We start from the raw sequence: 15,585 nt of genomic DNA, 5'->3' as shown, positions 1-15,585 counted from the left end.
GAAAAACACCTGAAAAACAATGCAATATAAAACAGATATGAAAAGTCAAGGTTTTTCTAAAATTCACAAGTAATATTTCAATAAAACTCCAGTTACTTCATCCACTGTGTTTGGAGCCAGCCTCCTTGGAGTGGAGGAGTAACCTAGGGTTAAAGCAGTGCACTATGAGCCAGGGAAACCAGCGTTCAAATCCCACTATCACTCCTTGTGACACCGGGTAAGTCGCTTTATCCTCTGTTGCCTCAGGTACAAAAAGGTTAAGACAATAAGCTCTCTGGGGCTAGGGAAATACCTACAGTACCTGAATGTAATCTGCTTTGAAGTACAATTTGAAGTGCTGAAAAGCAGAATTAAAAATGTAAGGCTGGTGCCAGAGTTTACAGAAAAGCTGGTCTTTAAAAAAAAAACAAAAAAAAACCTCCATAAGGTTGCTCACATATGTCAATTAGGAATCTAGCTATAATTTTAAAAATCAATAGTTGTCCCAAGTTTCACTAGCCTACCAAAACACTTTACACACTGCATGCTGTTCACATAGGGGCAGAGTTTCAAAGGGGTACGTGCATAAGATACGCGCGTACTCCCCGAAAACCGGCCCCAAGCTCCCCCTGTGCGTGCCGGCAGCCTATGTTGCATAGGCTGCCGGCGAGCGCAAAGCCCCGGGACGCGCGCAAGTCCCGGGGCTTTGCTTGGGGTTGCCGTGTCGGGGCGGGGCATGTTGGGGGTGTGGTGCCGGCCCGGGGGCGTTGCCGAGGACTCCGAAACTGCTCCCGGGCCGGGGAATTGTGCGCCGGCAGCCGGCTGGCGCGGGCGAGTTACTTTTAAAATAAAGGTGGGTGGGGGGGCAATTTAGTTGGGGCTGGGGGGGTGGGTTTGGTAGGGGAAGGGAGGGAAAGGTGGGAGGGTACAAAATTCCCTCCAAGGTGGCCTCGAAGGGAACGGGCAGTGTGCGCAGGGCTTGGCGTATCTATTAAAATCCGGCATACTCTTGTTTACCCAGGGTTGTGCGAACAAAAGTACGCCCGTGCGCTTCTTATAAAATCTACCTCTATTTGTGCATAGCGTGCTCATGCTAATGAGCAAAAACAAAAAGATGAGATTGTTGCCATCATAAAATGAAACATATGTTCATGAACAACCATGCGGTTAAATATTTTAACAGCTCAAGGATACAATAGATCAAGTCTTAGCTGTCTTTCATCATTCCTTCAAAAATGTACATGGATGACAATACTTCATTGCATGCCTAACATGTAGCAGTAAAATCAGCTGTTTCTATCTTTCTGCAGTTTTACATCATCTTTTTCTTCAAAAATATTAAGATTTATGGACTATTAAATAGTATGTGATTATTTCTCACTTAATTTTTCATTATTGCACCTTTAGCAATTAATCCAACAAATCTGCTTTACAGAAAATCTCTTATTTTTTATGACTATATAAACTTCAAGGAACAAATGAGAGAGCAAAAGCATCACTTCTATTTTGGAAAACGTAGAATATTTATAGCTTGTGATGGCAAAATAAAATAATGAGAAACTTACCTGAGAAACTTTAGGACTGTTGAAAAAAAAGGTTTCTTCATAAGGAGAAATAATTGATGGCTTTCGTTCAGTGGATGCTTTTTTTTTTTTTTTTTTTAAAGACAAATAAAAATGAAACGGTTTGAATTAGTCCAGGATTCTCTCCAACACAATATACAAGTCCAAGCTGTTTCATGTGATCTTTTTCTATATGGTCCTTTTAAATCCTTTTGTCCCGCATACATTTTGCATGTGGGAAAGACCAAACTGGATGATCAGATTGACTGAACCTGCTTCAGTCAGTTCCTGTTTATAATTGCCACTGTAAAACATTACTGCATCATAATACTTCAGAGATATTATTTATTATGAAATTGAAAGGAAATTAAAATCTGAGCCAATATAAAAGAGGTCAAGTAAAAATATCTCTTGCACATCATCAGATACATAAAATTAGAGCACAGGCGTTCCTCTCTTTAGTATTTTTGGTGTGCTTATATGACTGTCAGATTTTATCATGATTGCTATTACTGGCCTGAGTAACTAAGTTTTTTTTTCCTATTTTGCATTTATGCAGGAAAAAGCTTAGCAAAACACAACCTCTGTAACTTAAAATCTTCCATACAGAATTACAAAAGAAAGAAAAATTATTTATACAACTCACTGGTCTGAGGAGGTGTTGTAGGGCTTTCAGCATGGGGTATGTTTAAGATATCAACATTTCTTCTTTGCTGAAGGTTGCTTGAAAAAAAAACAAATATTTCATAGAAACAATTTCTTACCTAGGTAATTTGATAAATGATCACCCTGATATGACTGAAACCATATCTAAAATATTCCCAAATGTGCTGTACACTATAATGAACTGTGAATATAATGTGGTGAACAATGGCCAGGGAGAAACTAAAAGACTGTATAAAAAAAAAAAAAAAAGATAAGGTCCAGGCCCTATAAATTTCAAACCAGTGCACGTGTGCACATTTGCACGCATACCTCAGCCCGCACACAAGTAGGCAGCCATTTTATAACATATGTGTGCATATGCACGCATGTTACAAAATAGCCTGGCCACACATGTGCGCCAATAGCCTTCACTCCCCCCAGTTAGCTCTAACTCTTAAAACCCCTCAGATCTGCCGACTTTTCTTTACATTTTAACTTACACGGCATCCATAGCAGAAATAAAGTTACGTGGCATGGGGCTTTGTCGTGCACTAGGTCACGTCCATATTTACGTGCACTTGTTAGGTACACATAATGGAATGCCCATGCCTCACCCTGACCACACCTATGCCCCTTTTTGAAAACTTTCAAGATGTGCACACTGCGGGAAACACGCTCATATCTAGACAGCTTTTAAAATCAGCTTGATGTGCACAAGTCCAACTTCTTCATACACCCCGCAATGAACGCATACTTCACACTTTTAAAGTTCACCTCATATTGTATATGTATTAACAACCATTTTTTTCTTTTTTTCTGAATGCATGCTTCTAGCAAAATGAGCTATTTCAAAATCCCAACACCAGGGCATCGGCCTAGGTTAGGGCCCAGGCCCAACACTGTGACCCAATTCAAAGGCAGAGTCCCAACACAGGGGCTTTGGCCCTGACCCAGGTTCAAAGCTGCGATCTGATCCAGAGGCCTTGCAAAGGGGCCTGGACCCAGACATTGGCCTGGGCCTGGACCCCCTGCATTGGGACCCATCCTTCGGGTTGGTTTATGGTGTTAGGCCTGGGCTTGGGCTCCAGCCTAGGTCAAGGTCCAGGTGTCAGGACTCGGTTTCGAGGTCAGGTTGGGTCTATGTCTGGGCTCCGGCCTAGGCCAAAGTATCAGCCTTGAGTAGGCCAAAGCCATGGTGACCTACCGAGGCTGAGGCTTATGCAAGTCAAAGGCTTCGGCCTAGTCCTAGCCAGCAGAACCCCATTAGACAATGTAAGTCATGGCTGGGGGGGACCCTGGCCCCGGCTTTTTTCGGGATGATGGGAGGGTGGCCTTGTTTTGTTTTTTGGTCATTTTTTTAAAAATTGATTTGGGGTTTTTTCACACGAATGAAATGAATCAAGCAATCCATGAACCAAAATTTGTGAGAAAAAAAACCTCCTGAAAATGAACTGGAAACGAAAATGAATTTTTTTGGCATCTGACATGTATGTGCTTACACCTACTTTATATCTGGAGTAAGTGGTAATAAACACCTTAAAAGTGAAATACTGACCTCGTGGAGAGTCTGGGTGAAATGGCGGCCCGTGAGTTGCCTCACTCCTTGGATGCTTTGATTAACTTAGTCACCAGGATTGATCACCATATACAAGAAAGAGCTTTTGAAGGATGTAGTACCGGAAGACATACGACAGTGCCTAGTCCTTTTCGTTCTTCTCCTTCAGCAGCTCGATCTACATCCATCACCGAGGGGTTGGGCGAAGAACCCATGCAGTTGGGTCGTGGACCTCTCTCTCCAGAAGAAAGGCAAAGGCGACGTAAGGCAGGCCTCTGTTTATATTGTGGAGAGTCGGGTCATCTCATTGCGCTTTGTCCTACGTGTCTGGGAAACTGCCAAGCCTAGGTTCTATTGGGGGAGTAACCATAGGCATCACTGCTCTGGCTCCCCCACTCACACTGCAGACAACCATGCTCCTAGGAGACCACAAATTTTCTACACTGGCGTTAGTAGATTCTGGGGCTGGAGGAAGTTTCATCCGGCAAGATGTGGTAGAACAACTGCATATTCCTACCCATCTGTGCCCAAGACCATTAATCATCTCTTCCATCCATGGAGACCCTCTGCCAGGGAGAATAACTCACACGATTCCCTTGGATTGCCTTATTGCACCGAATCATACCGAAAGCATCACCTTCTATATCATTCATAAAGCCATTCACCCAGTTGTTCTTGGGATTCCTTGGTTGCAACGTCACAACCCACAGTTCGACTGGACGTCGCTAAGACTGGTTCATTGGGGTCCAGCCTGCCCTGAAACCTGCAATAAAGAATCCAATGCTTTTAGCACTCTTATCTGTACCACTCGTCTGGAGGGTCTTCCTTCCCAGTATGGACAATTCACCGACGTCTTCTCTCAAAAAACTGCAGATACATAGCCTCCGCATCGAGAGTTTGATTGTACCATTAATTTGGTTCCTGGAACTACCCCGCCGCATGGTAGGGTCTATCCGCTATCTGCATTGGAGACTCGTGCTATGACTGAATATATCCAAGACAATCTACAGAAGGGATTCATTCGACGATCCAAATCTCCAGCAGAGGCTGGGTTTTTCTTTATTGGGAAGAAAGACGGTACGTTACGTCCTTGTATTGATTACCATGGGCTCAATGCGATCACCATCAAGGACCGATACCCTCTACTGCTGATAGCGGAACTGTTTGACTGCCTACAGGGAGCCAGAGTGTTCTCTAAACTGGATCTTTGAGGAGCATATTAATCTAATCATAATTCGGGAAGGGGATGAGTGGAAGACTGCTTTTAACACCAGAGATGGTCATTATGAATATCTTGTTATGCCCTTTGGATTGACTAATGCTCCTGCAGTTTTTCAGCATCTCATTAATGAAATATTCTGAGATCTACTTTATGTGTGCGTAGTAGTCTACCTCGATGACATTTTGATTTTTTCCTCCAATCTACAGACACATCGGCAACATGTTGTTCAGGTGTTACAACGCTTAAGAGAGAACCGCTTTTACGACAAGATCGAAAAATGGATTTTTGAACAGGAATCCTTCCCTTTTCTGGGGTACATCATTTCCAAGCATGGATTCCAGATGGACCATTCCAAAATAAGGTGTATCCAAGAGTGGCCCCAGCTTAAAGGATTACATGCACTTCAGCGTTTCCTTGCATTCGCAAACTACCATCGTAGTTTTATTTAAAACTTTTCTAAACTGGCTGCACCTCTTACCGCCCTCACCCGTAAAGGGACGAACATCAAGGAATGGCCTTTTGAAGCGGGAACTGGCTTTTCAAACACTTAAAAACTCTTTTCTTCAACAACCCTGTCTTCGGCACCCCGATCCCAAGAGTCCATTTATAGTGGAAGTGGATGCTTCTGCGGAAGGAGTAGGAGCTGTTTTAAGCCAAAATGACATGTCCTGGACCTCTCATCCTTGCTCCTATTTTTCAAAAAAAATTTCTTCAGCAGAACATAACTACTCCATCAGGAATAAAGAGCTGCTTGCCATAAAGCTTGCCTTTGAAGAATGGCGGCAGTGGCTGGAAGGTGCTCAACACCTTATAACAGTATATACAGACCATAAAAATGTGGTGTACCTACAGCAGGCTCAGATGTAGGTACACGCCAAGCTCGTTGGGCACTCTTTTTTTTACATGTTTTCACTTCGAACTTCAATATCACCCAGCTAACAAGAATGTTAAGGTGGATGCCTTATCCCGATCTTTTTCCACGGATGACAGAGGAACCCGTTCAACATATTATAGATCCGGCCTGCATCATGCTCGCTGCAACCTTCACTGTTCCACCTAGTAAAACGGTGGTACCTAAGAGACTGCGTAACAAAGTGTTGGCCTGGGGGCACGATTCTCAGCTAGCAGGGCACCCAGGATGAGCCTGGACTCAGACACTTCTTCAACAGTACTATTGATGGTCTGGAATGTGCAAAGACATACAAGTATATGTGGCTTCTTGTCCAACCTGTGCCCAACATAAGATTCCTACTGGGAAAACTCAAGGACTTTTACAACCATTACCGGCACCCTCGAAGCCTTGGACACACATCTCCACAGACTTCATTGTGGACCTTCCACCCTCGGAGGACAACACAGTAATATGGGTAGTAGTGGACCGGTTTTATAAACTGGCCCACTTTACCCCACTACCCTCCCTCCCATCAGCTCCTCGTTTGGCTCAACTGTTTATGCTCCATATCTTCAGACTTCACGGCCTACTTGTTTCCGACTGTGGTCCTCAGTTCACAGCACGTTACTGGCGTAGTCTCTGTAAGAAATTTCACATCTCATTAGACTTCACTACCGCGTTTCATCCGCAAGCCAATGGCCAGGCTGAACGTACGAATCGTACTTTAAAACAATTTCTGCAAATATATGTCAAATCTCGTCAAGACAACTGGGCGACTTCTCTCTTGGGCTGAATTCTCCCATAATTCTCATGCATATACTTCTACGGGGGCCTCTCCTTTTCAGATTGTATTTGGACGACAACCCAGGCTGCCCTTGCCTTTGTCATTATCAGTTCCATCCCCAGCAGCCCAGCTCACTGCTACACAACTAAGACGACTCTGGGTCCATACTCAGCAGATGCTCTGTAAAGTGGCTCTCACCACCAAGAACTTTGCCAACAGGCAGTGATGACTGGCTCTTCAGTTCCGTCCGGGTGAGAAAGTGTGGCTGAGCACCCGGCATATCTGCCTGAGAGTTCCATCCATGCGATTAGCCCCTCGTTATATTGGGCCCTTTCCGGTGCTATGAAACTAGGTCCCGTGACTTATCAACTTCGTTTACCAGCAACTTTAAGAATTCATAACTCCTTTCACACGTCACTACTGAAACTGTTGGTCCTCACCTGGCCTACTCTCAAGGTTCCTGAAGCCTCCCAGCATATGGCTGAAGAGGAGACGATTTATCAGGTGTGTGAGGTACTTGATGTCTGAAAACAAGGTCGCACATGGGAATACCTGCTGGCTTGGGAAGGATTCGGCCCAGAGGAGAATTCCTGGGAGACGTCCAAGAACATCTTGGATAAGACTCTTCTTCAGAACTTTCATACTACGCACTCAGGAAAACTCAAGCCTTCTATGGGGAGCCTAAAGGAGGGGGGTACTGTTATGGTCGCCAGCCGTGGTGGTCCACGGCCGGGACCAACTGTCATGGCCGCCGGTCGCGGCAGACCGCGACCGGGGCAAAAACCTACCCGCGGGGTCAGACGGTCCTCCAGACTCCAGTGAGCGCAGGCGGCCCTCTCCTGCACTTCACTGGGCCATTGTCGCTGTCGATGTCCGGCCACATGGCTTCCTCCTTGCCGGGTTGACTCCGCCCCCTCGGGGTCTGATTAGAGCCACATGCGCGGCTGCAGGCTGAATTTAAAGGAACCATGACAGGAAGTTGTTGTGGTTCCCCCTTGGACTTCTTCCTGCTATTTGGGTATTTAAGGCAAGGTCTGCTCCTCAGAACTTGCCTTGGTATTGAGGCTTCTGGCTATTTGGATTCAGCGCTGGTGTTCCTGGTTCCTGGTCTCGTTCCTGGTCTCATCCCACTGCTCTTCTTCTTCCTCGTTGGATTGATCCTTGGCTTCTGACCCTTACACCGGCTGTCGTTCTTCACTTGGCTTGACCTTGGACCAGCTGCGAACCCTTCTCCTGGCTTGCTCCTGGACTGGCTTCAGACCATTCTCCTGAATTGCTTCTGGAATGGATTTGACTCTTCTCCTGGCTTCGACCCTCGGAACTGCTCCTGACCACTCTTTGGCTTCTACTCCTGGACTGACTCGACCTGCTGGAGGTGCCAGCCATCTGGAATCCACGACCTGCAGGAGGCGCCTGCATCCAGACCAATATTCAGTCTTCAGGGAGACTCCTAAGTTCCATCGGCCAGGTTCCTATGGGCTCCTCCTGGGGGAAAAATGAGCTTCCACGGCAAAGTCTTCATTCAAATGCTGAACCTTCAAGCCTTGCCCTCCGCCGGTAGGGACCAGAGAGGGTTGACTCTCTCTTTGGTAGTGCTAACTTTACCTCGGAACAAGGGTCCACTTCCGGATTCGTAACACACAGTGCCTCCTCCATACCTCAAAAGCCCAGCAATGATGTTGCTTGAATACTGTTCTTTATATATAATGCCACGCCTCCTCCTTTCTTTCCTACACGGTCCTCCCTGAAAAGATTGTAGCCAGGTAAAACTACATTCCAGTCATGGTTTTCTGTGTACCAGGTCTCCATGGCACCTACTATATCTAAATTAGGTTCTTCTTTGACTGCCTCTAGATCTGGGACTTTATTCCCCACACTATGAGCTTTAGTGTACATAGTTTTCCAAATTTTGCCTTTTTTCCTATATTTCCCATTTCTATAATGAGTATTTAGGGCCAGATTTTATAACATGTGCACGGGCGTAAATTTGATCATGTAAGATACACGCGCAACCCCCGAAAACCTACCCCTGCGCGTGCCGAGCCTATCTTGCATAGGCTCGGCGGCGTGCGCAAGCCCCGGGACTTATGCCGGCGACCATAACAGTACCCCCTCCTTTAGGCTTCCCCCTAGAAGACTTGGGTTTTCCCGAGTGCGCAGTATGAAAGTTCTGAAGAATAGTTTTATCCAAGATGTTCTTGGACGGCTCCCAAGAATTCTCCTCCAGGCCAAATCCTTCCCAAGCCACGTGTGACCTAGTTTTCAGACATCAAGTACCTCACACGCACCCGATAAATCGTTTCCTCTTCAGCCTTAGGGGTAGATTTTAAAAGGTTCGCACGGGAGTAGATTTGTTCGCGCAACCCGGTGCGAACAAATCTACTCCCGATTTTATAACATGCGTGCGCACATGTGCACTTACACGCCTGTATAAAAGTTACCATCCCCTTTGCGTATACTGCTCGGAAACTTTTGCGTGTGCTTGGACTCACCAATCTGCCTATACCTCCACCAATTCACTCAGCTCTTCTCCAGTTAACCCAGATCTCTCACCTAAAAACCGCAGACAAAAGACAAGTACAGTTTCTATTACGCTGAATCATTAGCAGATATAAAATGTTCAGACAAGTTGCATAATGTATGTCTATATACATCTTACAAAATAGCAATTTTCACATCTACTTCTGAAGACTGTCCAAATGCTCCTAGATCGCCCCTTTTCACCAGTAAAATGTACATATTATACTGCAAATGCGCACATATCCTTAAAGTTTATAAAATAACATACACTCAAATATATGCTACTTATGTGCGCATATGCTAATTTTACACGCGAATCCCCTTTGAAAATTCACTCAAATAAGACATTCCTTGGAGCTGAGTTAGGAGGGGCTGGTGCTTACATGCTTTTCCAAAAGTATGCACACATTTTCTTGGAAAGGTTTTTGAGTACAAATTAGCAATCATAATTGTGGGCGGGTAGTTTTGGTGGGGTAATTTTTAAATAAAACTTAAATAAAACTTGCATAAGTTTGCTTTTTAAATTGGTGTAACATATATATGTGCTTCATTTAATATGTATTCAGGCTATTACAAAATGCCCCCTTTATGTACAATTGTACGTTCATAATTATTTGGTTTATGCATTTTCATTCTGTTTTACTTTTCTTTCAATGAGTTTTTTTGGGGGGGTTGTTTCATTTAAGTTTCATTGTGTTTCATTTCATTTTGTTCAGCACTTGACAAAAATACTTTAGTATACATTGAACCATTTAGCTGAATGAAACAGAAGAAATGAAAGCATAACCCTAATAAATAATGTTATACATGTGAATATTTTCTTTTTTCTTCCTCCATCAGCCTCAAATGTGTTTGATAATATAATGCAATACTCTTCAGTATAACATTCTCTATTGGTGATTTATCAAAAAAAATCATTTGAAGAGCATTATTGTATGGCAAAACAAGCCATAAGATAAGCTCTAGATAACACTGGAGAAGGAATGGGAAAAGACATGAGGTTTATGAATATTACTTTGGGTAGAGGCAAACTTTAGTGAGTGTACAGAGAGACAACATCCCTTTACTGGAGCTATATTGAATACCTGGAATAAACTGTTAGGTAAAAATAAGTATATCTTCTGCCCTTTCTCTGATATCACCTTTATGAGAGATAATGTAGATTTTCTAGGGCATTTCTCCAAGGGTAATTTCAAAAGCTGGCAAAATCTGGAACTTGTTAGTGTAAGGCAGTTGTTTAGTGATGGAGAAATGTTAACTATCCAACAGATTCAGATGAAAATTTGAAGTCAATATTACAGTATTCCAGCATATACAGTTGAAAGGATTGATCACCAAACTCTCCGTTAGAAAGACTGGTGGGAGGATGCTCTAAAACCTCAGTTTTATGATTTAGAATTTGTAAATTATAGATTCTGATTTTTTTTTATTAGTATTTTATTCTTGCTAATATTTTGTTTATTTTACGATTATGAATGTTTTTCTTTGGCAAACAACTCTGGACTTTGTATGGGCAATACAAAATAACTTTTAAATAAATAAATATAAAATGGATGTATAATTGAGTCAAAAATTAGAAGTTGTTCATTTACTGAAAACTGCTTTTGGAGTAGTATAGTATTTCTTTCACCTACCTCTTCTTGATTTCAAGTTTGGGTATTAATTTACCTTCCCTTGATTGCTGAAAGAGGGCAGCCTTCTCTAGTTTCATTCCAAACTGATTGTTAATGTTAGGTTGGGGTAAGCATTTATTATCAATATAATATATAACATACTTCTACCTCATATAACTTAACATTGTTGGTTTTCCCTGTGCTTTCAAGCTAAATACATTTTATTGATTATTAATTTGATTATTTACTTATGTATTTTTCTTCTCTAATTTTAAGTTCTTTTTTCTTTTTATATAAATGATGATTTGTGAACATTCACTTTTGTTACTTGCCCACAACTAGATAAAAGTTTTTATATAAATGATGATTTGTGAACATTCACTTTTGTTACTTGCCCACAACTAGATAAAAGTTTTTCAAATAAATAAATACTCAGATTTTGAAAGGTTAGCAGATGATGACCAGCAAAGCAAGGACCTTATTTCAAAGATTTACCACCTTGTAATCCCAACCCTGGATGACCCCTTAAAGAAGGTTAAAACTAAGATGATAACTTTGATATCGGCATGCAGGCGCACATGTACGCCTGTATGTCAGCTCACGCAAAAGGATGTGGCCATTTTATATCATACACGCATATATGCACATATGGTATAAAATAGGCTGAATGCGCACAGGTATGCACAATTTTATATGCACACATGCATGTTCACACAAATTCCATGGATTTAGTAGATGTGCACCAACACAATTATCAGCTTCCCCTGTTCGGTCCCAGTTCAACCAGGTAAGGGATAGGCCTTCCTAACCCCACCCCCCCTTTACTTAAAAAGCCTCCCTTTTACCCTGTTAGCATCAACCCTTAAAGCCCCGTTGAATAGCCTAGATTTTTTTTATTGTATTACTTACATGCCATCCATAACAGTAACTACTATATCATTGGTATTATACACCAGAGAAATTAAAATAATAAAATGGGTCTATTGTAAAAAGATCACTATGGGTGGACCTGTTGGGGTATGGGGTCTTTTTTAAATATTTGGTGATCATGTCCAAAAATCAAAACATATTAGGTTGAGATTCTTTATTGGATCTATTATGTAATGGGAATCCAGTTAACCCAGATCATTTTGTCGTGTTGTTGGGTTTACGCTCTGGCTTATTTTCTTCCTGTTGTCAAGAATAGTATCTGTCTAACTATGCAATTTTGTGGTGGCTAGACATGAGATCCATATTCAATCACTGGCTGGACTGCAAAGTTAGCTGGATAAACTTAGCCGGCTAACTTTGAAGGAATACAGAGGTGCAGCCACACTATTGAAGATAGATGGCAAACTTAAAGATAGCCAGATAGGTTTATCTGGCTAATTTTAGAACAGCTCTATGGCATTAACAAAGTTAGCCAGATAGGTTACTCGGCTAACCAGGAATATCAGATATAGCTAGATAACTTATCTGGCTCTTCTATGAGGAATGGCTAAATAGGTTAGGGCTGTACCGCTTGGAGAAGAGATGTCTATAAAATCAAGAAGGGACTACAATGGGTAAATGTGAATCAGTATTTACTCTTTCAGATAAAACAAGGACCAGGAAGCACTCCAGGAAGTTTGTCGCATATCTAATACAAACTGGAGAAAATTCTTTTTTACTCTACTCACAATTAAGCTCTGGAGTTTATTGCCAGAAAATGTGGTTAAGGAAGTTAGCATATTTGAGTTTTAAAAAAAGTTTGGACAAATTCCTGAACTCTATAAACTGCTGTTAATCAGGTTGACTTAGGGAATAGTCACTACCTACCGGCATTAGTAGCATGGGATTTATTTACTGTTTGGGTACTTGTCAGGTACTTGTAACCTGGATTGGCCATTTTTAGAAACAGGGTGTTAGGGATTGATTAACCCTCAGCCTGACTCAGTATGGCAATTTTTTTATCTTCTTATGTTCTTATAGCTTTCCTAACTCCTCCAGAAATGCCCCTGGAATGCTCGAAAGTTATCTGGCTATTTTATAAACACTGAAAGTACGAACATATTTTCCAATTCACGTGTATATTTTACAGCAGAAAAAAGAAGCGAGCTAGGGGCGCTCCAGGGTGGGTTTTGGAAGAACACATGGTAGTTGCTATTTTGTAAGAGATAATATGAGTATATATTACCAAACTAATTTGAACTCTTTTACACCTGTTAATAGACTCGTGTAAGTGAAATCAGATTTGTTTGTTTGCAGTTTTTGGATAGGAGGACTGAGGGGGTAGGTGAACTTGTGAAGGACTGGGAGAACTGGCTGAGTTATGGAAAACTGGTGATTCCATGTATATGTGCAAGTATTTTCCAAATGGTATATGTATATACTTTATAAAATACTTACCTCCACATGTTAATCAGTGTCATTGTTATATTTTTTTATGCCTAAAATATAAACACCAATGTTTATAAAATATAAGAGAAAGCTTATTTTTACTTGAATTGGAAATATTTCTGCATACTTTCAGAGCAGAAATATGCAATATTTTTTAAACTGCAGTTCCTCCTTTTCCAAATGATGTTCATTGAAGCTTAAAGCATTATTAAAATTAAGGCACAGTAAGTCCCTGCCTCAGAGAGCTTACAATCTGTGGATAACTGAAAAAGGGGATAAAGGGCCTCATTTTCTAAAGTATCACAGTCCTGCGATACTTTAGGTAATGAGGGGCGGGGGGCAAAATGGGGGGTGGTCCTGTGCTAGCCGGCAGCGATTGCTGCTGGTTTTGCACCCAATAGCGCCACCATAGAAGGTGTAGCTATTGGGCACGAACTAGGACGCAAAAAGGGCCTTACCTTTTCGTCGTCCGCGGCATCTTCGCGGAGTCGGCCCCGGTGACGCCTCGACTCCTCCTCTTCCGGGGCCAACTCCGCCCCCATCTTGGTATCACACGCGATAAGGGACTTTTCGCTTGCGAAACGTCCCTTATCACGTGCGATCCGTCTGGAAAATAAGGCCCAAAGTGACTTAACTAAGGTCGCATAGAGTGTTAATGGAAGAAATTAAAATTTCAACCATGGTTATCCTGGTTCTCAGCCAATCACTCTAATCCACAATGATGTTTTGTAGGTTAGAGCGATTGGCTGACAACTAAGGAAACCAGGGTTGAAATTTCATTTCTTCCATTAAAAACACTCTACCTGTGCTCTATTTATACATTTTTGATTAAATGTATAATACAATGCTAGCCACCTAGTAAAAAATATATTTCCCAGAGAATCCCTGGTTATACTAAATTTCAGAGAGTTTAATTTATAAGAACCCATACCTTCCATGATCTACAGTATCTTGAAGAGAACCTGGTATTTCAGGTACAGGTCTATTTCTCAGTTTGAAAGAAAGAGATGGTTCTGGAGCTGATGTAATTAGTTTTTCCTTGGACAAATCTTGGATACTCTCATATAATTGGTTAACTTTCATATCACCTTTAAATTCAAAAAACTGAGTAGTGCCATCAGATACATCTTCAACCTTTTTTAAAGGAAGATCTTCATTCTCTACTGAGAGGTCTTCAGATAAGGAACAAGAAATGGAAGAGAAACTGTTGATTCCTAAAGAGTCACTAATTACGTTGGAAACAGCTTCTTGTTTTACAAGTTTCTCATCCTTAGTAACATTTTCACACATTGTAGTACTAGCTGTACTTTTAATGCCTTTACTGACAATGCCCGTATGTCCTGAACAGCTGGAATTCTGATAGGCTGAAATGTTTGTTTCTCCTTCCAGAAATGGCCTATCACCATCTTTTGATACTGATGATTGATTTTCTGATTTTGCAAATTCGGTCTTGGTGAGACTGTTGTCCGTTCTAGCAGTAATATTTGTTTGCATCTCTAAAGATGTATGAATTGTCTCCTGAAGTTCATCTGGGCTAGTATTGTACATTATGGGATCCTGATCACAGCACCCTGAATGTGATTCACTTACTGCCCAATCATCCTTCCCAACAAACAGACTTTCAGAGGTTCCAGAATCTTCTTTTATTATTGAAAAGCTAACCTCCAACTGTTTAAGTATTCTCTTACGATGTCCTGTAAATGGTATTCCAATCTGCTGCAAGATCTCATTATTTATTTCTGCACAATCCAGCACAGTGTTATATCCAAACTCCTGGAAATGTGTCCAGTATTTTTCCAAGTGAATTCTGGTCAAGAGATCTCTGATAGTAATAGTCTTTTCAGTGCATGATGACATAATGGTGACTTCATTCCTTTTCCATTTTCTAACTGTAAAAAAAAAGGCAAGCATAAAAGATTAATATAATATACAGTTTTAGGAGATCTAGCAATGTATATGCTCACAAAAGTAGATTTTATCCTTAAAGAACAGGATGGCCCATGGAAAAGTAGCCATCCTCCAATACCAGTGCAATGGAGGCAGGCTACTATTCCGTGGTCTACCCTGTAGTAACTTTAGCATAGCTTGTCCATTTTTAATGTCCTAGTTTTAAATAAACTAGAAAAGCAACCAATGGACCACAGTCACAGACATTTGAAGTAAATCCATACAGAGCCATCTGTAAAAGCATTTTGTGTGTGCAAACATCAATGGTCTTTTTTAAACCTTCAAGCAGGTGGAAGGCAGGAACACACCAAAGGACAAATCCACTGGGAGCAGGGTGTGTTCACAGGGTTGAGAAACATCTACAGGCAAAAGCAGTCTTGTAAGTATTTTCGCACACATTTTTTGGCCGTGCTTCGCACTGGCTGCATCGGGAGGGACAGAATGGGAGACTTTAAGCGCCTGGTATGTCTGTTTGATAGCTACCTCCGGGGCTTAAACTCTTTCACAG

At 41.8% G+C, this 15,585-nt stretch overlaps 1 protein-coding gene across 5 annotated transcripts in view; it reads right to left on the bottom strand.

Moving 5' to 3' along the window:
- ARAP2 (ArfGAP with RhoGAP domain, ankyrin repeat and PH domain 2) overlaps window positions 1-15,585 on the bottom strand; it is a 619,943-nt gene that overhangs the window by 498,417 nt on the left and 105,941 nt on the right. For all 5 annotated transcript variants that reach the window (XM_029589653.1, XM_029589667.1, XM_029589686.1 and 2 more), the window contains exons 2-4: window positions 14,062-15,019; window positions 2,188-2,264; window positions 1,545-1,621 (exon numbers count right to left, since the gene is read on the bottom strand). In XM_029589653.1, the coding sequence (XP_029445513.1) occupies window positions 1,545-1,621; window positions 2,188-2,264; window positions 14,062-14,987 (1,080 nt within the window). In that variant the 5' untranslated portion in view covers window positions 14,988-15,019. The remainder of the gene's footprint in view (window positions 1-1,544; window positions 1,622-2,187; window positions 2,265-14,061; window positions 15,020-15,585) is intronic.

Source organism: Rhinatrema bivittatum, chromosome 1 (genome assembly GCF_901001135.1).
Source record: "Rhinatrema bivittatum chromosome 1, aRhiBiv1.1, whole genome shotgun sequence".
Taxonomy (NCBI): Eukaryota; Metazoa; Chordata; class Amphibia; order Gymnophiona; family Rhinatrematidae; genus Rhinatrema; species Rhinatrema bivittatum.
This window is presented reverse-complemented; position numbering and strand designations above follow the sequence as displayed.